Here is a 26121-nt window from a genome sequence, read left to right on the forward strand (position 1 = left end):
CATTTAACAGAAACTCCACTGCGCAACCCATTACGCCAGTTTACGTTTTTTTTTTTTTTGCTGTCACCGCATCAGAGACGCAACTCACTTTCATGACAATCACAACAAGCTTGGTGATTGGTGCGTTTCGTGACGTATTGAACGGAAGTGCTGCGTTATTGATGTGTCTCAAGAAACGTGAGGATAAAATAAAAAACAGAGGTAAGAGCAGAAAAAAAGACTGCATGGGAATGGATGTAGTATGTACAGTAGATGTGTATGTATCTAAGAGCTGTGACACTAAAAATATGTGTAAATATTTCAAGCAACAGCATTGCAAAAAGGTAACAAAGCTGTGTGTAACTTCTCATTTTCTGTTGCTTCCCTCCAAGGGGGATTGGGAAGGTCAAGGCCTCCTCAGAGAAAAGCTTTAGGACATTTCAGCCCAGGCGAAGTTTGCTGATATTGGCACTGTCCCTGATTTAGTTATTTACAAACAATTAAAAAAACAAGTAGTGAAAGGAACCAGGCAGCACAGATGTTTTATATGCTGCACAGACCTCCACACATCCAGCAGGCCTATTCCCTGCTTTTTTTTTCTTCTTCTTTACTCCCTTTATGAATTAGTCACTCCTGGCATCCAAACAAGCCCTATGGCTAATTAGGATAATCAGTGGTGGAAAAAAGTTGGGTGGATTGTGGGATTTGTGGACTTTATAAACAGCCAAATGTGGTCTGATTGGAAAATTGCAAGAGAACATCATGTATGGTCATATACCAGCTCGATGGGTTATAAGCACTTAGCTAACAGGGAAATAAACAACATCTGATGGGGACATCCAAATAATATTTTTTGCATCCGAGTTCAACTGTAAATCAATCGAAGAGTAATCTAAAGATTTCTTACACTAACCATTCGTGTCAAACGCTCAATCTAACACTACGTTTCTCTGGAAATACCATCAAATAACCCTTAAATTGATTGTTTGTTGAAATAACACACATTCCAAGTATCAGCTAATGACCAAATTTTAGTGGTGGTGAACAACAAAATAAAAGTTAGGTTTAGATGTCTGCGGTGAGTTGTAAATGAATCCAGTTAACATTCGGGGCAATGAATCAGTGTCATAAAACAACTCAATATAATGTGATTGATTATGGGAACAGGGTTGTATTAATGGATCTCGGTTTAATTGGTGTGGCTGGATGCAGGGGAGCACATCTCAAAACCGCTGCTTGGGAATGGAGAGGGTTGAGGGACGAAGCCCCCTGCGGTGTGCCGGAGCTCTGGGTAACACAAGCCTCTGTATCCAAAAGGCAATTAGAGAGGGGCATAAAGAGATGGAGGGCAGTCATATATGTTCTCAAAGACTGGACCGCCTTGTGCAGCACAGGAAACAGTGAGAGTGCACAATTTAGACTTGTAACCCAGAATTCAAGGTAGACTAATTGTTTTTAGTTCAATGAGGGCACCATGTCATTTAGATGCATAACGGCACACACCGTTGACTGATCTAAAAGTGAATGAAACTCATGCAGTAGTAATAAGACCTTACAGCATCATCAGACCCACTATGTGGCAACACTCGTGGAGCATGAGGACGTAGGCGAGAAATGGTGGGAAAATCCGCAGATGAAAACAACCTCATCTATAAGGAACACCCATGCATTCCTCCAACCAAGGCCAGTGAGTTTAACCAAGGATGGACTCCATTGAGGTCTGTGTGATCTCTCCACTCCAGTCTGCAATGATGTCTCTGGCTGTGAGGCCCTTGACAGTCCAAATGGGGCTTAATTTCCATGTCTGCAGCCACACCAAAGTCTTGCATCCTCCAATAAGGAGCTGAGATGTACTATGTGAAGATGGAGTCAGGAGAACTTGCAGTATACACTACTTCCTACCTCAAGACACCAGCCAGCTATGGCCTACGTGTTGTTTTTTCCTCTTACTATGAACCATTTGACATCATCCTTATCACCTACACATGCAGTATCCACAATATACTGCACAAACATAGACTGAAGCCTAGAATATGTCACAGCTGGTTATCTGACTGATTAAAATGGTTAGGGTTAGGCTTTGCATATTCAGTGTTGCTCCATGATCTCACTCTGTAAATCCATCTACACACAAAGCCAGAGGCTGCATTATGTAACTAGCACCTCATTAAGCGCTTATGAAGGATACCCAGACATACATGAGGAAATGCATATTGTATGTGCAGTGGTAGAATGTAACTACATAAATTTAATTATAAAAATTAGAAGTACTTGTTCTTTACTTTATTTCCATTTCGTACTACTTACTTTATACTTCTACTCCACTACAATTTAGAGGGAAGTATTGTACTTATTGCAACTTAGCTTCAGTTACTAGTGCAGATTAACATTTTACCTACAAAACATATGATGAACGCAGTAATAATAATCCAATACTATGATATATATAATACTATTTGCGGGGGCTATTTTTTTTGCATTATGAATACTTTTGACAATTTAAGTACATTTTGCTAGACTTTCAATGTAGTTAATTTACAGTATGGTATTGTTACTTGAATTTGAATAAAGGATCTAATGTCTTCCATCACTGTTTATATGCTGAAAAAAATAGATATTACCTACTGATAGCGATGCCAGTTGTCCATCACTGTAATAATAATGTTTTTTTGTAATCACATTACACAGACCACATTTTAATGTGTTGGGTGGTAAAATATGGACAATAAGGAGAAATAAGAGGCTGAGTACTCTATCTATCACTCTACACAGCAAAACTGTGAACACATTGTCATTCACAAAGCACATGTAGCATTGTGGTGCACTTCAACTCAAAATGGCACAACACAGCCCCCAAAAGTGAAACACAAGCAACACACTGTTGTCATCGGTAACACACAAGCACTCAAAATTGAACACACCTGTTTCAAATCAGTAATGTGTTGCACCTAATCAGTAATCAGGATATAAATCCATGTCAAATCCAAATGGCATGTGTGATTTTCGCAATGGAGGGCAGGAGAGAAAGAGGAAGTGGAAGTGGCAGGGGAAGGGGCAGGGAAAGGGGAAGAGGACGAGGAAGAAGAAGAAGAAGAGGAGGAGGAAGAGACGGAGGAGAAGGAAGAGACGGAGGAGGAAGAGGAGGAGGAGAAACAGACAGAGGAGAAGGAAGAGAAGGAGGAGGAGGAGGAGGAGGAGGAGGAGGAGAAAGAACAAGAGCCATCATTTCCAATGAAATTAGAGCAACAATCATACACCATGTTCTGGTTCATGGAATGAGTATGAGGGAAGCAGGACTACGTGTTCAACCAAATATAAGCAGGTTCTCTGTGGCCTCCATTGTCAGGACATTCAGAGAAGAGAACAGGTAAGTGTACTATCATTTGTGGTTCCTCAGACTTACAGTACAGTATGTACAGTCGTGGAACATCTCAGTAAATTACTGTAACATCTCTAAAAATTGGGCCTTTTCTTGCAGTGATATACTTGTATAATAGTATTTTATGTATTGTACATATTTGGTGACATTTCAATGCATTAGGCCTGTCTGTACAATTCTAACAAGAGGTTTTATTTGCTAGAATTGAAAGACTGCCACATGCCGGTGGAAGGAGAGGTATGTTCTCACAACAGCAGGAGACCATTACTGTCAATATGGTCCTTCAAAATAATCTCATTCGTCTGCGTGAAATACAACAGCGAGTTGAGGAAGACAACGTGAATTTTGAAGGAATCAACAGTGTGAGTCTCTCCACAATTGACCGTGTCCTGAAACGCAACCTGATAAGTCTCAAACAAGCCTACAGAGTACCATTTGAGAGAAATTCTGAAAGGGTAAAAGAGCTACGATATCAATATGTACAAGTAATCATGTCCAGAGATTATACAGCACTATTGAGTTACTGTACATCTTTACTGTGTTGAATGTAATGCAGCACATGTATACAGAGGCATGAAGCCTGGAATGCTATGTCATTTACGTTTCTATAGAGAATGTTTCAACTGGATTCCATGGAGAGGCCTCATGAGTGCATCTTCTTGGATGAAGCTGGCTTCAATCTCACCAAGAGGAGAAGGAGAGGCCGCAACATTATTGGTCAACGTGCCATTGTAGAGTTGCCAGGGCAGCGTGGTGGCAACGTGACCATATGTGCTGACATCAGCAGCTACGGGGTTATTCACCGCCATGTGACTGTAGGGCCTTACAACACTGCCCATCTTATGACGTTTCTGTATGCTCTACAGGAAGCACTACTGAGACGTGAACAGAGGTGATGAGCAGGCAGAGCATCCCATGTATGTGGTAGTCTGGGACAATGAACTTTTACCGTGGTCCTAGAATTCGTGAGTGGTTTGAAAATAACCCACGTTTTATAAATGTGTGCCTCCCACCATGCTCGCCCTTCCTTAATCCCATTGAAGAATTATTTTTTTTTTCTGCATGGAGGTGGAAGGTCTGACCGAAATCCTTATGCACAGGAAAATCTCATTCAGTTAATGGATGCAGCGTGTGACAACATTGGAGTGGAAGCGATTCAAGGTTGGATTCGACATGCTAAAGGATTCTTTCCCCGTTGTTTAGCAAGGGACAGGATTGCCTGTGACGTTAAGGTCCTGTGGCCTGACCATGCCCAGAGGCATGATGCTGAGACAGAATGATTCCAAGACATTGCTTGCTATCGATCTACTGCATATTTAGTTTGTGACTACATTTGTGTGTGCAGGATTGTAGTATTATGAAGGACTTCATAATAAATATAATTTTTCCCCTGCTCTGCCCTTAGTGCAGTGTTTTGCATTTATCTCTGTAGTGTGTAATGACTGCTGTGTAGTGTTTATGCATTAGCTGGATGTGTGTGTACTTATCTGAAAACGGTGTTGGATTTGGGTAAAGATAACATAGTTCTGAAGCAATTGTTTGATCTAGCAAGACAAGTCAAAGGTTTTGACAGTGTAGCTTAAGTTTGATTTGTGTTTAAGGTTTTGAGAAAGCGAGAGAAACATTCAAAAAATCTGTTTCAGAACAGAAATACTGTAAGGAATGGAAGGGAAGAGAACCAGAGTGAAGTTTTTTCCCCCTCTCACCACAAGAGGGCAGAGGGCACCTTGATGACTAGAGAATCTTTCTTTCTAGCGTCACCGCAAAGCTCTCACTTTACTCTCTCAGACAAATTTCAGCTATTCGGAGATAGATGAGCACAATAATGACAGGAAACCTGCGCACGTTTTCAGTGTTTATTTGTTTCAAGTCATCCACATAATAAATAGAGACAATTCAAACCAATTACACCAGACTAAAAAGGGGTAATACAGTTTGACTTGGTTGGGCTTAAATGAAGCAGGCACTTAAAAAAAAAAAAGAGAAGATTAGTGTGTATTATTTAGCAGGAATACAGTGAGACATTTTTAAATAAAACCATGAGGCAGCTGCCTGCTGCTGGGTTGGCAACACAGGTACGGAATAATATCAGGAAACATCTAAAAGCATATAAAAAATAAATCTGCTGCACACAGCTCTATTCTGCAAATACACAATACACAGAGGCCGTAGAAAATCTAAAAACAGAAACTATCTGAGGAATCAAAATGTTAACATGCAACGGAAGTGTCTGAGCTTGAATTTTTTTTTTTTTTTTTCTTCTTCTTCTGTTAAACCCATGATTCAAAATGTTTGCATGGTATTCATACAGAATACTCATCTTCAAACAATGAACTGCAGGTTAAGTTAACTCTGGTGAGCTGGTTATTACCTGTCTGTCAGGACATGAAGCTTATTTAACTGACCCAGCCCTATTGCTGAAGTTTTTATTACCATGAATTACAAAATGTATACAAGCGTACTCCCTGTACTTCTTTAGTTCCTACGTCACCCAGTGTCACAAACGGGAGTCCATAAAGTCTAGTATGCTGAAATATAGTTTGGAAAAAAGGCTGATTCAGGCTGTGAAGCAATGCATGTACTGTGATACCGTAGACATTTGTTTTTCTTTTGCACAGTACTCTCACTTTCATACCATTACCTGTGATTAACTGTAAAAAACTATTCACTGTAGATTTACATGTAAGCTACTTCAGCTTGTGGTCAATTACAGTCAACTTAAATCTCATTGATTTTATTCCTACCATATATTGAAAAAATTAAAAGACAAATTTAAGTCAAAGGCTTGGCGACTGTTCAAAAAAAAAAAAAGTTGACTAAATGTGGCTGCGATACAATTGGTCTTGCATTATCATACACAATGAATCATATACAAATCTATAGTTGTTTTATTGCATCTAGTTGTAGACCAGTCCAGAATCTAGGACTTGCGTCCTCATTCGAGGATTTGATCTCAGACTAGGCTTGACCCCTAGCTATATCGCTGGCCAACAATAGTAGACAAATCCAGGTTGTGTGAATACTGAGGGTATGAATGAACCACACAGTAGTAGATTAGAGAGGTGAAGAAAAGCCAGTCCTCAGTTTGAACACACTTTTCAGACAAGAGGAAATAGTTTGCAACCTTGAAAGCTCCCTTATTTTCTTGGCACAAAGTGGTTTTTACAAAAATCCTCCGTCATATCATTGTGCCTGTACTGGTTAAAATGAAGCTCTGTCATTGAATTCTAATCATTTTAGTTAACTAAAATGTGTAGTTTTGTTTGACAACATCAACTCTTAGTAAATAAATACACCGTTGTGAATGCGACAGCAGGCAGGCAGAGGGGGTGTGAGAGGAGACTGGGTCGTCTTTGGCACGTGAGCGCTGTTCAGTGGTCACCCAACTTGTTTCTTTAGCACACTGACGGCACTGACGGAGGAGCTCAAAAAGTGACGTAGTTTGTGACGTAGTACATTTTCACCCGTCTACAGCTTTTGGTTTGAAAACCAATGCCTGCCCACCCTCCCCCCTCCCCCCCAATACCTGTTGCGCATGGTTTCCTCTCTGTATCTCTCTCAACATCCAACCAGAAAAGCGAGTTTTAATGTACAGTTTAACAACTCAGACCTGGCTCACTGGCAGGTCAGCGTCATCCAGGTCCAGGGGTGGTTCAGGCATGTGGGGCTCAAAGCTGCTCCGCCGTCGCCACGGTGACTCCTCAGAGTTAGTAATGTTGCTCACAGGTGGTTCGCAGGTCACTTTGCCAGGCGCGTCTCCTGCAGGGACAGGCGTGCTGGCGTGTGGCTGTGACTGGGCCGTGGCAGCAGGCTCATGAAGTGCTCGCTGTCCCATGCCAGGCTGCGTGCGTGTGCCGCACGTGACAGCAGCCCCCCACTCTGGGTAGCATGGTGGCATGGCAGATATGGGCGAGCGAGGGACGGGGGGACCCGCGGGGCTGCGGTAGAAAGTGGAACGGGCGCTGTGTTCCTGCAGCAGAAACAGCAGGAGGAAACAGAGAAAGCGAGAAAGAAAAAAAAAAGAGAGAGTGGTTGTTAGTAAGCAACGTGAAATCCTGATATCCTGCAGTTTATTGGAGGAGACCGAAAGTGAGTTACAGACTTGGAATTAGCACCAGCATGTGGAGCCTGATGCAGCCTTAGCAGAGTTGGTACTGGAGGTTGTAGGTGCTGAAGAATGTAGCATTGCTAGAAACGGGAGATGGTGGTAGTAGCAGTAGTAGAAGTAGTAGCAGTAGCAGAAGTAGCAGTAGTAGCAGTAGAAGTAGCAGAGACGTGGTAGTAGTGTCAACAGGTTTTAGATTTGGTAGTCTGGTAGTTTGGTAGTTACAGTGGAGGAGCAGAGTGCCTTAGGAAGCAGTGATGGTTGTTGTTCATTATTTCACAGCTTTTCATTGTCAAATTTCAATCTCTGAAACACAAAACAGAAGCATGGGAAGATAGAAAAAACAAAAGCAGGAGGTAGTGAAAGCAAAAAGGGGTAGCAACTGAGCAGCTGGTGAAATGTTGGTTAGAGAAACATCCCAACTATGAAGCATCAAGACTCCAATACAAATATCTGTGTCAACTTTAAGATGTATTTTGACACACAGTTTCTCCCACAGCACCGGTCATACCCTGTAACTTCACAGGCTTGTGAAAATCCTGATCAGTAAGTCAACCAAGTATCACTTAAGCGTCACAAGATTTAAGAATCCGTATCCTGGCAAAAATATGTCTAAAAAGCCTAGGGAGAGCCGCACATGTGTTGAGAGATGCTTTACTGTATGCTGAATTCAAAAGGTCCAAAATCAAGCTCATGCTGAAATTTAGGGGCAGTTAAACAGAAAATCAGATGATATACCACACTGAAGACATCCCATGAGCCCCTTGCCCCTTTACAAACCCAAATATTCACATATGAATCAACACACCGCTATGAAAACCAAGTTTGTAACTATGGACATGTGGATTCAGCATTCACGAGTCCTCATTTTAAAACGGTCTAAAACATTTAGCACACAAAAGGTATAGGAAGTCAACATGGACACAAGTATCATCGTGTGTATGAGAAAGAGAAAAAACATACAGGCAGCGAACAGGAGGGAGGAGGAGAGACAAGCAGGATGTCACACATCTAAGACAGGTACACAGCTGCAGCAGACTGCAGAGATTCATGAAGGGAAGAGAAACACAAGGTGTGAAAGACACATGTACCCAGTAATAAAGACAGAGATAGAAAAAGGCTCAAGGTACTCATAGCTAAGCTGGTCAGGTAGGTCATGCAGAGACAAGTGTATGTTAGTGCATGAAATTATGTATATTTCTATTTTTTTTTTCACACTGAAGCATCATCAATAATGGTGAGGACAGGTAAAAGCTGTGCAAGTAAAGTTATAAGGGAGGAAGGGAGGCAGGCAGTGACTGCAGGTCTTTCCGATAATTATATGGTCATATTCCAGCTGTTGTCCGAGTCATTTTACAAACATCTTACTTATTAGCATTTGAATGACTTAAGGTGGTCTTGATTTCAGTTGCCATGCTCGTGGCGACAGTCATCACATGCTAGAGAAGCTAAATCAAGCACACTTCAAGTCTTAACATTTTTTAAACAAAGATGTTTTTAAACTGGGAACTGTCTGACCGCACTGAATAAAATGGACTCAAACTTTAAAGCTGAGCTTAAAGGGACAGTGCGGCAAAAAGCAAAAGGAAAGCAGAGGAGAACGAGAGGTGGATGAGAGAAGCAGCGAGTACGAGGGCATGAAGGGAGGAGCGCTTGTTGGGTTATCACAGTCATACTGAGGTTGTGGTTGGCTCCTGGAAAAAACAGGAGCATCAGATGTGACGTCAGATCTGATCTGCTCTTATGTCTACCACAGAGGGCCAGCCAGTGAGTGGAAAACAGTATTAAAAAAGGTGAACTTATAGTTTAAAAAGGGGGGATTTAGACGAGCTGACATACGTGCTGCTGCACTCCCCGATTCGAGACGTATACCTCTGTATACAGGGGTTCGACAGCCGTCTGGCCTGCCGCATCTGCAACAACACAGTGCAAAGCAGTATTAGAGCAGATGGGCTGTCTGCCCACAGGGAGAGGAGGAGGTGGAGAGAATGTGACAAAAAAAGAAATGGAAAAAAGAGAAGGTAGAGAGAGAAGGAGAGGAAAAGGGGGGTGAGATACAAGCAAGAGAGAGGACACAGGAGGGACGAAACATGGAACTGTAGAGAATCAGACAGCGCAGAGGTATTGAGAATAATTCCAGTCTAACCAGAAGGGACCAATTGCGTCAGAGGACACTCTCTCCTCTGCAGTCAGGACTACGGAACTGGTTTACTTCTCTCTCGTCACCTGCTCAAGTCTGGCTGCCTGTCTCTATGCTATGCTCTATGTAGGCTGCTGATTAATTAATGGGTTTCTAAAACTCAGGTAATGTTCTCAGACCGATTTGATGATCTGAGTGAGTATCTAATGTTCAGATGACCTACTTCAGTTAAAAAAGATAGCATAGGGGTGCCTGGTGGTTCAGGGGTTAAGGCACTAAATATGAACCGCAGCGTCCAGCTGGGGCTCTTTGTCTCTCTCCCCTTCATTTCCTGTCATCGGTCGACTGTTGGTTATCTAATATCGCAGCATGGCCAAAAAAAATAAAATCTATATTTTGCTGTTGGGTGGTGACGAGGAGGGATGAGGAAACAGGCTGTGCCAAATACAGTGTAAATACTGGCAGTTCAAAACTACTGGTGTAGACTACAGAGCCCAATTTAGGTTCATCAATCTTGTTTTCGTATGATACAACCACAACTAGAACAGCTTGGCTTAATCTATTTAAAATACAATAATAAGTTCATGGGGCAACTCATCTGAAACATACTGCCAAACTACCATTTCTGCTACTCTGCATCTGTTTGAGATGAAGTCAAAAAGGATTTTCTCTGAATCTCTGTAGCTTGCTGTTGTATGAGATCTTGTGAGAACCATAATCAATAAATCACCTGAGTGAAACAACACAAATAAGTCTTGGACATTCTGCACACGCAAGTCTAGTCTTAAGTCATTTCCCTTGTCCCCAGGTACATTCAAGGTCTCTAAATTTCAAATCAGATTCCAAATTCAAGTCTACTTATAATTACTTGAATCCATACTATGGTGACAGTAAGAGGTGCTGTAGTGTAGTGTGCTGTAGTGTAGATACATACTGTGGCAGCAGACCTCCCAGGCCCCCGCTGGGCCACGATGGCCCCTGAGACAGCCTTGATCCAGCTGTGCATCTCCTCTGGGCTGTCCGCCTAGTGGAAACATAAAAGAAGAGGACAGTGAGTGACAAAGAGGGGAGTGAGATTGTATGGACTGTTGGTAGACATGGAGACAAGCAAGAGAGCAAGTGTACATTCTTTTTTACTACAGAGAACATCCTACCTGTATGTAAAACGTCCTTGATGTGGTGACGACTTCAAACAGATTATCTCTCATCATAATGTCACTACGATAAAAGTGGAAAACAAGTCAGATCACAAAAACCTCATCTATATCTTTATCTAAATCAGGAAAGGTAAACACTATCCTACTGGACAAAAGACATTTTTTTGCACAATGCGAAAACGCTGGGACATCTTAAAGTGCCCATATTATGAAAAAAAACACTTTTTCTGGGATTTGAGGTGTTCTTTTGTGTCTCTGGTGCTTCCACACGCATACCAACTTTGTAAAAAATCCATTCATGCTGTTTTGAGTGAGATACGGTTTCTGAATGTGTCCTGCCTTCAGTCTCCGGGTGAGCGGTTCAAAATCGGCACGGCTTGTGATGTCACAAGCCGAAACGAACTGGCTAACCACAGCCGTTAGCTCGTAGCGTTAGCATGCTAACGCTAATGCTAACGCTAGCATGCTACCTTGTTCTCAATAGCAAAGCACTGCTACAACACACACAAGTTCACCATAATATACAAAAGAACTACTTACATGTGCGCCCTCATTTAGAAGTCTCCCAGCTAATCCTGCCTTGTAACTGACCGAAGTTGGAGAAACAGCCTTTCTTTTACTGTCTATGGAGCTAGCTGGCTGACATGATCTACATCTGAGCTACTGCATGTGCAAGTGCAATCAAAGATAGTACAGAAGAAGAAGAATAAAAGAGGTCTCACTCTGCAGCTAAAACAGAGACCAGGTGAAAAGAGGATCTGCAGCGGTGAGAGAGAGCGGTGCAGTACAACAAAAATATGGTGTTTTTTGAAAATTAAACCATTAAACCTATTCTGGTACAACCTTAAAATACAATTATGAACCTGAAAATGAGCATAATATGGGCGCTTTAAATACCTCTGTTTGCATTCCTGGACTTTGTGAACTTCCTTCAGTGGGATCATTCTCAGAGGCTCTTTCTCCTAAAGGTAAGAAAATAACTGTTCATAATATTTAAAAGAAGACAAAGATCAACACTTGAAATACACAGGATAAATATTACCATTTGCATGTGTATTATAAATGCTTTTTTTAATAGGTTGTCTAAAAACAAGGCTGTTTTGCATGGTTTTTCTGTTTTATAGGGAGTGAACAGAGAGTGAACTTTCTTAAAAGTAGCAGACTGCAAACTAAAATCCCTGATAGTTGTAACTTTCTCGACCCGGCCATTTGATACAGCAGACAGAGTTTGTGTCCTTGGGGCCTGTTGATAGCCAAATAGACAGATAGAGCCGTCAAATAAGGGCAGACCCGGACAAGGACGTGCAGCATTATCCCGATGAAAGTCTCTGTGTGTGTGTGTGTGTGTGTGTGTGTGTGTGTGTGTGTGTGTGAGAGAGTAAGAAAGGCCGGGGGGGGATGGGGACAACGCAAGGTAGGACATGTGAAGTGAAAGCATTGAATTCCACAGACTGCAGATAAAACATGTTTGAACTCGGGACTGTGTATTTGCAGTTACTCTGCCTCAGACTGTGGGGGTGAATTTAATCAACATATATCATCAATAAAAACATTCCTTAAAAGGCTTCACATAACTAAATCAAAGTTAATTACCAAATCTGACTTGAAGTAACTCATTGAGTTTTCTTCCAGTAGGAAATATCGCCGTTTCCAGTTCCTCATCTGGGGAAGAAAAGCGAAAAGATGTTCAGATCTTTTGTATAATTGCAAGGCAAACAAGTTGTTAAATATGCCACAATGCCAAATTGCTACAATAATGACAGCAGTTTTAATTGTAGTTATCCCTCGACACATTTTTACAATGTCTATATATATATATATATATATATACATATATATATATATATATATATATATATGGAGGGGGAAGATAATTATATTTAGGCATTTATTAGGTACAGAATTGTACATACCAGCATTTCCGTAGGCAACCTTTTATCACAACCGTGCTAAAATCTCATCATCTGACATTCCACAAGTCAAAAGACTTTACATTCGGGCGCCCGGATAGCTCAGTTGGTAGAGCAGGCGCCCATACATAGAGGTTTACTCCTCGATGGAGCGGGCCCGGGTTTGACTCTGACCTGCGGCTCTTTGCTGCATGTCATTCCCCCTCTCATGTCTTCAGCTGTCCTATCAAAATAAAGGCCGAAAATGCAAAAACTTTACATTTCCTCCTAGATGGAGGTGCTATTTTTGTGAATGTCACTTTAATTGTACCGGTGCCATTAATCATAAATGTTGTTGCGTGTCCATGGGGAGGCTATCTAAATGTAGTGCATTTCAGAAAGTTTATCTGTGTTTTTTGCCCCCAACGGCTCCTTCTAGGCTGCGCTGCCTGGAAGGCACTAGGATTAGGCACTGGTTATGGTTATGGTTAAGGTTAAGGTTAAGTGCCTTGAAGGCAGCGGTCGCAGCGCTGCCTGGAAGGAGCAGTTGGGGACAAAAAACACCATCAAGCTTTCAGAAAGTTGTTGCACTGTATGCAGCCAGTGATGCAGGTCACCACCACATGCCTCATTTGAAAGGTGTTGCAAGAGTCACAATTCCTATTGTATTGATGAACTTCTCTAAACAGTACCAGCAGTCTAAGTGAAACCAACTCAACCCAACAGAGCGACAGGTACCCACCACAGCTCCTTGCTTGACGCAGTAGCCTGACTTGATGGCGGCGTGCTCCTGGGTCGGCCTGCCCAGGAAGTACGGCAGCTGGCTGTGGGAGCGATGCATGGCCTCACGCTCCGCTCTGTCTGCACCATCACCCCCGTCATGCTTTAGGGTAAAGGACGCATAATATTGTAATTGCAAGTACCAACAGTTAAAAAAAACAGACACAGATTTTTGCATAGCACGAGGGCTAATCTAAGTTGGGCAAAATGTTCATCACAATTTCTCAGAGACCAAGGTGATGTTTTTAAATGGCTTAATTTTTTCAACCAACAGTCCCAAACCAATATTCAGTTTAAAATGATAAACTAGTAAAGCAGCAAATTATAATATTTGTGAAGCTGGAACCAGCAATATTTTAGCTCTAAATGTGTGACAATATAAAAGGACTGTGGGAATTAAGTTACAATTCAAAAGTGTATTTGTAGCTAAAGTTATGTTTTTCAAAATAATATAGATTTTGCTTACTTTCATTAAAGATATTATTAAAGTAAAATCAGTATGAAGTGTTCTGCCTACAGTTTGTTACTGTTGTGTTTCATTTGAAAGGTTTCAGAATCTTTGAATCAAATACATTTTTGTGTGTAATTTATGTGCATTCATGCGTGTCATGTTTACTTGTGTCTGAGTGACGATGGGCACTCCTCCAATGATCTCCGTCTTATAGGAGACTTGTTTCTTGGGCCCTATTAGATCCGGTAATGCCTTCTGGTTCTCTGCATTCTGGTGTCCGTCACACAACTTTGGCACCTTAAGAAGACACGCATATCAAAGTTCAGAAGTTTGACATTTGTACTTACACAAATTGTAAACAGAAATAGGTGTTTTGTGGAAATTAGATGTAGGGTTGAAAATACTCCTTTTCTCTATAGTTAAAATACAGTTTGTAACTTCTATGTATGCAGAAGTTGACAAGCCTTCAACACATCTTGGAGAACAATGGAAATTGTCCTTTATCCCAGCACTCAATGCAACAACACAGCATCCTATTAGTCATGCTCTGACTAACTTCTATCTAGTTTTTTGACAGTCCACTCATTCATTTCACACTGTGTGTGTGTATGACTTACAGTGATCTTGGTGGCTTTATTGAGAGCATCGACCCAGTCCACGAGGTCCTGCTGATCGTTGGCCTGCAGGAAGAACTTCCTCATCCCAGCATTGATGACTAAACAGATCATAAAAAAGCAGTGGGAACAATAAAAGAGTAAAAGTATATTCAGACTTCATTCTCTACACTACACCATCTGATTCATTAGGTTTTTTATGAATCACATGCAAATAAGCATTACATTTACCAAGAAATACTACAAAGTGGGTGTTGACCAATTGCGCTTATGGCCTTTCTTGTAAAGGAAATATAATGGAGCGTCCGTAGAACAGATCCACTTCAACAGATTTCTCTGGAAGTGAAAAACAACAGAGCCAAGGGACTCTCCTACACACTACCAGCAGCATTCCCTCCATGTGGATGATGACCCAGCTGCCTCAGTCTGCCACTACCGTCCTATCCATTTCTAACCATGACGGAGAAAAAAAAGCCCATGGCTACCAACCATCAAATCTTCTTGCACATTTTCACACCCATGTGAACATTAGCAAACCCCATTTTCAATCACAAAGACATTTTTGGGTCAAATACTGATTATCTATGGATCAAGATTTAGGACCTGAAAGAACTCAAGTCTCTCATTTTCTTTCTCGCTGCCATAAATCCTTCAATTCTGCAGCTCAAACCACCCTTGTGTCTCCTCTAGTTCCTTTCGGCACCATGGAAATGAATTACATTAAAGCTGGACTGGTAAATCTGGTGGGGGCGAGCTGTAAAAGACACTGGGAGTCAGACTCTGTGGCACAATGAGGATCATTCTTCCTTGTTCTCTGCGTTTGGTCCAGGTCTTAAGACAGACACATGCAAGACCTCACTCTCTTTCCCTCTTCCCACTTCCCTGTAAATAAATCTCCGTCTGGTCTCATTTAACCTTCAAATGTGTCCACTGTATGTTTGGGAGCAGTAAACGGCTTGGTAGTAGTACAAATGTAATGGTCTCTTGGGCACTGGGTAGATAAATCCAGGAGGAGGGGTATCAGATCTGACTCATAGTTACACATTATAAAACAATGTGTGCTGCTGAGAAACGCAGCCAAGCACCAAAGTTCACATGCACTCATGTTGTCTCTCACAATCCCACACAAGGCACAAACCCACATCCATCATCAATCAAGTCTATACTAGGGATGCCCCTCGAAACCCAGGTCTACACAGGAACCGGTTCTAAATTAGTAAAAACCGGAGTATTTTTAAGGTCCAGAGTTATCGGTTCTGCAATCGGTACTTGAGCAATTAGGGAGTGGGATTTCCATGGCTTTAAATTAGGCTATCGAGCAATGAATGGCAGCACCACAAACCTTTTCTGCCTCTCTCGTTGTGCGAGGGACGGGGTTGTACTCAATACACACACACAGAGACTCTGGCCCAGTACAGCGTGTGCTCCTCATGTGAATAGACAGGCAGACAAGCGCTCCGCAAGTAAACGGTGCAGTGATTGTTGATAGCTAAAGTTAGCTAAATTAGCATAGTCGTAAGAATCGTAAAAACTATACATAACGTTCCAGTCATGTAATCAATCTGCTCTGTCCGCAGTCTCTCATCAAGCGGTGGATGAGACACACGTTTTACACAAGCACAGCACACTAGCTCAGCCAATAGCTAATTGTTTTAAACAAGCTAAGACAAAAGCTCTCTGAATAAAGTGTAACGGTTTAGATTAGTTTTCCACTTATCTTAAAATTTGACAAATTCTTGTAAACTTAGCTGCTGGCTACTCGATAAGAGTAGTAGTATCAATAAAATCCTAATGATACCGATCCCTAGTCTCTACTTTCTTACTGTAAAAAGATCTGTAAATGTGACGTCCAACATTTCTAAATACTTCATCACCCCATGTTTCTAGTTTCTAGAAGTAGGAAGAGGGGGAGCAGCAGGATTCATATATATTAGAAAAACATGTGGCACACAAACGGCAGTTTAAAAATAACTTTATACATCTTTGAATCAGGTTCCGATTAGGATGCCGGCATCCTGTCAAAACCTCAACAAGGCAACTGGTGCGCAAACACAGCCAGACACACTCACAGTCATGGTGGTCAACACACTAAGTATTTCCTGCTATGGAAACAGATGGAAGAGGAGGTGAGGGGCTAGTAAACAATAACAGGGAATGGAGGTTTACTGCTAAATAACCTGATGATGGTTCATATGTATGCAACATGTTTCATTCCACACAGGTTAAAGAGACAAGGACAAATGTCAAGATAAAACAATATCTTTGTTGCAAAAGACTCACTAGTAGGATAAGGGCTCGACTTGGATGGTTGAAAAGCATTCCGAAACTCCCTCTCCTCACACCTTTCTGATATCTTAATTGGGTCCGACGATTTCCAAAATTGATTTTTCCAAACTAGTTCTTTTCAAGCAAAACCCGACCCCTAAGATTCAGAATTTTGCAGAGCATGTGTATCAACATTAGTTGGCAGTAATGTACCTTAAAAGCTAGAAATGCACACAGCACCGGTAGAACAGAAAAAGACCACAAGCTGATGTAAACAATGAAGGTTTAAAAATGTTTTGTGGCGTGGGGAATGTATTCAACATGCTTTCTGCAGTACAATATGGACTGCAATTATAAAGACAGGACTCTTGGGAGAAACGTCTAATTGCTGAGTCTCTGGATTTATTACATTTAAAAACATGATCCAAGAAAACGTATCAGGTGCCAACGCAACCACCTCTTTGATTAGGGTTAAGCAATCTTAAGGCACAATCAATCATAAAATAGTTCAACCTGATCAACACAAACTCAGACCATCAACTGCTGCGGCCTCCTGCATATTGGTGTGTTGGCTAAACAGACAATGTTAAACAAGGCTGCCTGGTCCATGGTGGACAAAGTATATGGAGAGCTGTGCTTGACCAAGTTTAGAGGGCAGAGAAGGACAACAAACATTCCTCCCTTTGATTGTATTAAGTGTACTCAGCTGATTAATCAGACCATCACTGCTGATGTTTGCAAAGCACTGCATGCAAGTTCTCTTCTTTAACAAGATGCAAGTTTATTTGACAAGTTGGGTTACCATTTGTTTTGATTCATACTGTCAATAATAATGTCCAAGACACATAAGCTACACCATGCCAGTACAGAAAAAAGGATTTAGGCTGTAAAAAGGTTAGTGAAATCACTGAATTCTTTCTAAATAGGTCTATATTTTTTCGACTCCTACAGTAAACTATCAAATTAGTATTTTTAATGCTGAGACATTAAAAACTGATAGCAAGATTGTGATTAACGGTGTTTTCTTACCGAAGCAGAATTCTGCCTTAGGCCTCAGCTTAGTGGCATCGCTGACCTAAAGGGAGAACAAACCTCACAATTGTTAGTTTCCCAATTCAACCAAGTACTGTAAGTGGGTTCTATTCATGCATAATCATATCATGTTAGTTTGAGACATGCTTCGGTGGTAATATTTCTTTTTACCTTAGAGATGTAGGTGAGCTTGAGGGAGCCAACACAGGCTGTACCAACAGGCAGGTTCTGTAGGAGGATGGTAAAAAGAAGAACGTGTGCAAAAAAGTGAAAGCTAAAAATTATCATTCACCAATTTTTTAAGACAGGTAGCTGTGGATTATGACAGAACATAATGTGGTGGGAGAATGAAGTCAAGTTCTGCAGTGCAAGTCAATTTTACAGAGTAAGTACAGTATACTTTGATTGTACTCCATGATTGTTTATTTCAGTTTCCTGCTGTGCTTCTGAAACTACGGGATCCAGATTTAGCATCATTAAAATTTAAGCTTTTTCAATCTATAAAAAGAAAGACACTTACTGAATTATTTAAAATGTCTCTGCACTACGTGACTTATGAATACTTCATGTAACAGTGCACTTAAAAATACAGCATTTTCAAACCAGCATGACAAACCAAGAGGAGTTACACTGTAATAACCCTGAGGGTCATAGAGCAGAAAATCATGACCACTGTTCCAAATATCAGTGCTCACTACATGGATTCATCTAGATGACTAGAAGACAACTAACAACTAATGCAAGGTTTAGAGTTTAACCAGAGTTCATTCTAACCGATTTATACAAATGTCAGCCGATAGCTCAAACACAAACACACCATTAGCCCTGACCTACTCCTGTGCCTGTAATATGTGCCTAATTGCCGTCACCTATAATTACGTAATAGAAGTTCGTCCATCCTTTTTCCATTTAGCCTGTACTTAGTTTTGTGTTCATAATGAATGACGACAGCTTAGCTAGAAGTGGCCTGCAGTTGCATGAGAGCTGATCATCCACACTGTTTACTAACTAACGTTAGCTGGCATGCAGCTGCCTGTAAATTGTCCAATTTTCATTTAACAAATTAAACATTAGCCTGTGCAGTTACAGTACCTGGATGATTTGTTCCCGAAAATAATGCTTAAAGCTAAGCTAATACAGCCCTCTGTAATTACCTGTGGGTTGTCCATGAACCACACCAAGCTTCCCTGCTGCGTGTCCAGTATGAAGTAACGACGCAGGAACTTGCCACTACTTTCGAACTCCTCTATGTCCAGGAAGCCACAGATGCGGTTCTGTCGGTCCACATAAGGCATCTTGCTGCCGGGACATTCCCTGGCCTGCTGGGGCCGGGAGAGGAGAGGAGAGGGGGCAAGCGGGATCGGGAATAATTCCTGAAGGACAAAGAGAAAAGAGTGGAAAGAGAAAAGTGTGAGGAGGGAGGGAGTAAATGTAGAATTTCAGTTGTCTTTGTGGTGAGCCTTGCTAGCGTGACCCACTCCTGCTTTCTTTTTCTCTCTGTATCTCTGGTCTCTTTGCCACCTGGAGCTCACTAGGCTACAGCCTGCCAGGGGATCATGTGACACAAACCACAACCCCGCCTTTATCCTTTTATATCAGCCTCACCCACTCTCTCCAAGTCCCTCTTTTTTCCTCTTGTTACACTCACTACACACTGTCACTCTCTCTCTTCTTCAGCCACCCTAGCTTGCTCTCTTTCTCCCTCTTCTTTTGCAGTCCTCTCCTATCTTCTCCCAACTGTTCTCTCATCCGATTTGGCAAGCCTCTGGCCAGCCCCTTCTAAACCCTCCCTCCACAGCTGAGCACCCACTCGAGCATGGTCAAAGAAAAAAAATAAATGCCACTGAGCTCAGTCATGTTCGACACAAAGAAACGACACAAACACCCTCAGGAGCTGCGCGGGAGAGATGGTGCAATATTTAACCTGCTGAGGTCTGACACATCCCAGAAACCTACAGCTCTCTGAAAATCAAAAAATAAGTAAATGATTACAGTACAGCTGCTTAGTCCTACGAGTATGACTATGAACGCATGCATGTCAATGTCAAACCCTGTGTGGGTGGGTACAGCATTACTGAAGGCATATTGTCGCATTAGCCTGTTTAAGCTGCTGTCTTTTTGGACTGAGACTAAAATATGTGATCGAGATGAGTCTTTGGAAAGCAAAGATAAAGACGCTCTTTCTCCAGGACATTATGAGCACTGTGTGGGTGGATGGGGGCAAAGCAGGGACAAAAGACCTGGTTGTTGTGCATGGACTCTGAGCTGAGAGCATTTCAGTTAGCCTTGCATCTAGCCGAGTCATCACAGGCACGAGAAAGAAGCAACATTGTTGAGAAGCGACTATCTGAACACTACACAAATAGTGATTGTTATGTGAGAGTGAGAGACGTCTCTGTTGAGTTTAGTGATCCTGTAAATGAGGTGCACAAGTTCAACTGCATACATGCTCATGCATTGCAGTGATGCAGAATAGATGTTAGAGATAATGCAACAACTTCCCAACAAGGTGAACAGGCAACTATTACTCCCCATAGTGGAGGCTAACCAATAGCCTACTACTTATAACTGGTTTTAATTCAATGACAAGTAAAACTGGTGGGCTAATTTCAAAGTTGTTTAACCCATTCATTGTACTGAGGACAAATACACATAGTATCCCAGCTTCTATACTCGAGAGGGGCTTTGGTAGCATATCTGGGTTTCTGAAGCCAGGATATGATGTTTAAATATTCAAACACAGAATACTTCAAATACAGATAATTGCCAGGATACTGTTGTACATGTACATTAGGGGTGCACGATTCAGAAAATGTCAAGATTTGATTCAAAAGCGATTCTCGATTAAAAAGAAATGATAAACAGTATGTAAATGTAGTTACTTTTCCCATGTGATTGCAGTAGACATACAATTAAAAAATATATATATTTTATTCAAAAATATGGATCGATTTTTAAAATTCTATGAATCGATTTTGAATCGGTAGAGCTTGAATCGCGATACAAATGTGAATCGAGTTTTTTTGCACACTCCTAATGTACACTCATTCTGTCTGCTCACATGTTGGAGGATACAGAGCAGGGCTCCCTGTGTGATGCAAGTAATACTGTAAAAAGACTGGGTGACAGTGGACAAGAGAAAGTGAGAGGGACACACTGACAAAATAAATGAAAATATATATGCAAAGTAAGAACCACAAGACAGCAAAGGCAAGCAAGTTTAAAGGTCCAACTCTGAAGAAGGACAAAGGTGGCATAATATTATTGACTTCTTTCTAGGTCAAACATTCCCACGGTAAACTCACTCTTTGCATTTGCAGCAAGGCTTTGTCCACGTCATATGGCAGCCAACTGGTCACAGAGGACAAGTCATAAAACAACAGTACGGACCAACTGGATAACCCAAGGGGGTCAATATTTTCTTTTCATGATTTTAGAGTACTGCTGTGTCATCGAAAGCCACACAACAGCTGTGAATACCTGTGGAGAAGAAAGCTTGTGTTGTTCTCATGCCTATGTACCAATCACTAATCAAGATGTTGAGCAGAACTAATGTCATTGTGCACTACAGTCGTAGTTATGCACATGACCAATAAAAGAAATCCTCTATGAGAAAAAGAATTGAGGAACAAATGCAAGCGAACCAGAGGCAATTTAGGGACTTAAAGTGCTCATATTATGTTCATTTTCAGGTTCATAATTGTATTTAGAGGTTATATCAGAATAGGTTTACATGGTTTCATTTTCAAAACACACCATATTTTTGTTGTACTGCACATTGCTGCAGCTCCTCTTTTCACCCTGTGTGTTGAGCTCTCTGTTTTAGCTAGCGAGTGAGGCATCTTACTTCTGTTCCATCTTTGTTGGGAGTCACACAGTAGCGCAGTAGCTAGGTAAGGACTACTAGCCAGTCAGAAGCAGAGTATGAGGGCGTGCCACACTAGCAGCTAGGCGAGCATTATAACGTGTTACAAAGTGACACACGTTTGTCTCTGAAGTAAATGCTGGACTACAATAGAGCTGTTTGGAGCAGTTTATGAACAGTGTTTTCTGTTGGAGATGGTAAGTCCCTTTGGAGTGGACTTTAGGCTTTTTCACTTTGTAAACCTATAACATGCACAAAAAAAGATATACTGTATAACACAATAAAGGAATGGGAAAAAGCCAAAAAGCATAATATGAGCACTTCAACTGATTGGATCTCTACAGGTCAAAGGTGGGACAGGTTATTCCAGTTCAGCTGAAAAGAGTCATTTTTGGTCAGAGTCTGGCTCTGAAAGAAGCACGTAAGGCCAGCAGGTTTGACATGCTTTGGCCTTCACAATTAACGCTACTCGGTCAGGCAGGGTCCCGTTTATCACGGCTATATGCTAGTGTGGGTTTTTGTATTCCCAGAGCAGGAGAAAATGTAGATGCTCACTAGGTAATAGAAGGCCCCCAGGAAGTGTGCCAGGCTTCGATGCAAATTGAACATAGTGGCCAAAAAGTGGAATTACAACTCCACTGAGCAACTCTAATAGGAATGAACGGGGCTCCGCCTGGAATGCTGTATCCAGTACTTATATATCCATGGTTAATAGGGCTGGGTATTGTTCAGACATTTTCGATACAGGTTCCTGAACAATACTTTTTTCGATACAAATTTAATAAAATCCCGAAAGAATTACAACATTACACATTAGGGTACATTTTTTTCCAGCTACTTTACACTTATGTGACGAACACTGTAGCCAAGCCAGAGGCCATTAAGAACCGAGACACCCAAACTCTGAGTAATTTCCTGTACCTGTGTCAGGTGAGTTTCACCACTGCCTTGCCTCTTTAGGAGACTAGCGGCAGGTCCTGAGTCTATTGATTCCAATAGGAGAAGTGAATGTGATAACAGATTATGGCCGATTCTTTTCGCCCCATAGTCACCAAGATAAATATGGGACCCATTTTTCATAAGCCATATATCGCCCGAACATTTTGACAATTAAATGGCATTTTCCAGATGGAAAAATCAGGAGAAAATTAACTGTGTTTGAGATCCGTTTCTGTCTCAAGAACAAACTGTCTCATGAGCCGACAACACAGATAAGCTTATGTCAACTAACGTTCGCAAACTCCCTAACAAAACTAATTTCCGTAATGCTAAATACGGCTTTTAGCTGTGTAAATATCCAATGTTAGCAAAAGAAAATATTAATAAACTATGCAGATATAACTTTTCATCCACCCACATGACGTTCATTACACTTTCAAACGAGAACACGCCCATTTTGGAGGCAGGAAATGTATACCTGGTATATCCTACCATTGGCGCAGCTTGTAATCGTTAATATAATACGTCCATGCTTGTAATGTGCTATCTTTAGTTATAGAGATTCTTTGGTCAAGCCTCTCAAAATACAACAACACCCACATAAGCCCATAGACTTAGTGTTTTTCCTGCATGCCCCTTCAACATGTAACGGCCAATCACAAGCATTATTAAAACTTGGTACAAGCATGCTGCATGCTTATTGGCTCACTAATGCTGATGATTTAACCTTACTCCTTAGGTATTAAAAATGTGGTACTGAATGACAAGGCATTTTTTGATACTCGATATTATAGAAACAATTCGGTCGTGACTAAAAGTATCGAAGTTCGGTACCGAGCCCTACTCGTTCTTTCTAGCTAATACATCCATGGCCCTACTAGGTACAGTTACACTGACTGTGTCTTGAGTTACTAAAACAAACGACGTATCGTAACCAACGAGCTACCAAATTCCACGCAACGTTAAAATAGCATTTAGCATTGTAATGACAAACAGCTAGCTAACGTAACGTTACAGCCAACGTCAGATTACCACAACACGCTGACAACATCAGCGACTCTGGCCTGAAGTGAACTGGGAGATATGGCTGAGGTTCGCGTGCTAACTATTTCACACCACAAACTTGTAAAACGAATCACAAAACATCTAACATTATATTCATTTACCACCTAAAAACTGTCACTACTGTTTTGTTCAACCTGCTACCAACAAGACAAAGCTGGGTTAATGGTATCTGACGTTATGGCAAAGAAGTTTTGTCATAACGTTACACGATAACCTAAGTTAGCTAACGTCTTAGCCAGTCCTGTAAAAAATATAACTGGCAAATGTAGCTGTATAAAACAACAAAGCTACGATAATTATTGGTGACTAATTTTGGTAAATGTGACGGGTCAGCTTACTTGGGTGTTCCCTTCTGTAACTGCTACTCTCAACGGCCGTTGGTCTCGGTGTTGTTGGGTCTGTCCTCTTTGCCTCAGCCCATCTCCACTGATCCAGTACAGACAGGGCTGCGGCTGCTGCTGCTAGTGAGTGTGGAACGTAGATTGTATATAATGAAGATGATCACTCTGTGGTTAAAAGGACAAACAAAATATGGGTGGTAGTAGTTTACCACCTCATAGGGAACACCAGCTTCAGAATCAGAATCAGCTTTAATGGCAAAGTAGGGAATTGATTTAATTCCGGCTTTTTGTTGATCTCAAAGTAGATACATTAGACACAAATACGGCTAAAAACAAGGACAACAAAGCTAACCAGGGTAAGCATAAACATTGACTATACACGTATAATGTATGTGTATGCATAAACTACACACATGCACATACAGCCTACATACACACATGTAAACAAACAGCTCATTGAGGATTATAAACAATAGGCTAATATAGTAGGCCAATGCAAAAGTCCAAATGGTGCTGGGATAAATAAAGAATTATTAATATAACAGGTTGCTTATAAGGTACGAAATTATGACTGTATATTTGACAGATTTTTATATGTTTAATTTATGTTTACTGAAAGGTGGATAGTTGGTGTTACAGGGTTATTGCCCAGGGATTGATCCTGACACCATTGACTGGGGTTAAGAGTTCATACAGTCTGTAGGAACAAACTGTTCTTGTGTCTGGTTGTTTTGGTTAACAGTGTTCTGCAGCTCCTACCCTGCTTCTACCAGAGGGGAGCTTGCCAGTAGTCCTACAATTTAATATTTTTTTTTATATAAAAGTATAAGCGCTAATCAGATAAAGACTACCTTTAGACAGGCATTTGGTTGAACTGTAAGCACCTGTACTTTATGTAGTATTGTGCCATTTTAATTGTATATTGTGTTCTCATTATGTATTGCGTTTTTAGTTTTGTACTTATAGTTAGTTTAGTGTGTTTTGTACATGTTCTATGATTTTTGTCTTGTATTTTGTGTTTTGCCCTATAAAGCACTTTGTGGCTTATATCTGTGATAAGCACTTTTGTAAATACATTTAACTAACTAATTGATTACACGCTATATCTGTTATAAGGGGCACAAACCAATTACATTATGGTTATTATGACATCTGCCTAAAAGGAGAAAGCTACATTTAAGACTTTATCACAGTAGGACCACCACCCAATATGTAATTGTAAACAAAAGAAAATCTGCTGTTGAGGGCAGTGTGATACACATTTATGCATAAGCCTTTTGAAAAAGTCACTGTGATACATTTTGATGCTTTTTTTTACTGTGGTTAAAGTTCATTCATTCTGGACGCAGCGGCATCTTCTTTTCAGTTTCACTTGGCAGTAGGAGGATGGTTCACCTTCCACCTCGTGTTTAACTGCTGGCATCTTATTTAAGGATCATCAATGTATTAATGTTAAAATAACACAAAAAACAATGATTTTTTTTTTCAATACCTAAATGCTGACTTGCCAATAGCATTGTAAATTATGATTGAACAATTATTCTGAAGTAGTTTCATGTAGCACACTTATTTCCATTACTAATGTGTAATTCGTTTATTTTACACAATATATAAATAGAAAATAATGGCAGTTTATTCAGTAACGTCCATGTAATGTGACCCAGGGACTCCACTTTATTACCAAAATGTATTACTACACTGGACACAGAGGACACACCTCTTCATATGGGATTTTATTGCTTCTTCTATTTCATCTAAATATTTTTATGTAAAAGGAGACCACTAATATTAACATTTGTTTAATAGTGTTTGCAATCTGCCCCATTCAAACATCAAACAATTCTGGTGCCCAGAAAGGCGATCTGAGTGAGAGCTCTTTTTTTTTTAACCACCTTTAGGTGTAAAGTATGAAACAAGCATCGGGTGTCAACAGAGCAGAATGTCTCTACCTTTCTTTTTTTTTCTTTTTTTTTTTTCTTTTACAGTCAATGGTCTCTACCGGAGTGGGGATTTAGTGACATCTAACGTTTGGTCTGTCTATTTTCAATGTTACATTGACTTTGGTAATCCACTTTAAAAATGACCTCCTCCTTCAATCAAACGCACCTTTAGTCTAGATA

General features: G+C 40.9%; 1 protein-coding gene across 8 annotated transcripts; it reads right to left on the reverse strand.

Moving 5' to 3' along the window:
- Window positions 1-5200: 5200 nt before the first annotated feature.
- LOC144532209 (pleckstrin homology domain-containing family A member 1-like) lies at window positions 5201-24121 on the reverse strand. 8 transcript variants are annotated; one of them, XM_078272847.1, is made up of 14 exons: window positions 23999-24121; window positions 18946-19164; window positions 17963-18019; window positions 17789-17834; window positions 14498-14595; window positions 14046-14177; window positions 13392-13532; window positions 12354-12422; window positions 11658-11722; window positions 10758-10821; window positions 10538-10627; window positions 9303-9376; window positions 8427-8501; window positions 6995-7328 (listed from the first exon to the last, which is right to left on the reverse strand). In XM_078272847.1, exons 2-14 carry the CDS (start codon window positions 19084-19086, stop codon window positions 7097-7099), a joined length of 1284 nt encoding a protein of 427 aa, XP_078128973.1. In that variant the 5' UTR covers window positions 19087-19164; window positions 23999-24121; the 3' UTR covers window positions 6995-7096. The 8 variants fall into 8 exon arrangements, with proteins under 8 accessions (XP_078128965.1, XP_078128969.1, XP_078128970.1 ...); XM_078272840.1 differs by lacking the exon at window positions 8427-8501; XM_078272845.1 differs by lacking the exons at window positions 6995-7328; window positions 8427-8501 and adding an exon at window positions 7461-7769.
- Window positions 24122-26121: the final 2000 nt, after the last annotated feature.

Source organism: Sander vitreus, chromosome 17, assembly GCF_031162955.1.
Source record: "Sander vitreus isolate 19-12246 chromosome 17, sanVit1, whole genome shotgun sequence".
Classification (NCBI taxonomy): Eukaryota; Metazoa; Chordata; class Actinopteri; order Perciformes; family Percidae; genus Sander; species Sander vitreus.

What these genes read in the sequence shown, in the direction of transcription:
- LOC144532209 (XM_078272847.1), bottom strand. Translation starts at nt 19,086, where the DNA reads ATGCCTTATGTGGACCGACAGAACCGCATCTGTGGCTTCCTGGACATA. An exon ending in AGCTCACCTACATCTCTAAG is followed by an intron (nt 17,835 to 17,962) that starts GTAAAAAGAAAT and finishes TTCTCCCTTTAG; the next exon opens with GTCAGCGATGCCACTAAGCT. An exon ending in CCATCGTCACTCAGACACAA is followed by an intron (nt 13,533 to 14,045) that starts GTAAACATGACA and finishes TTTACCCTAAAG; the next exon opens with CATGACGGGGGTGATGGTGC.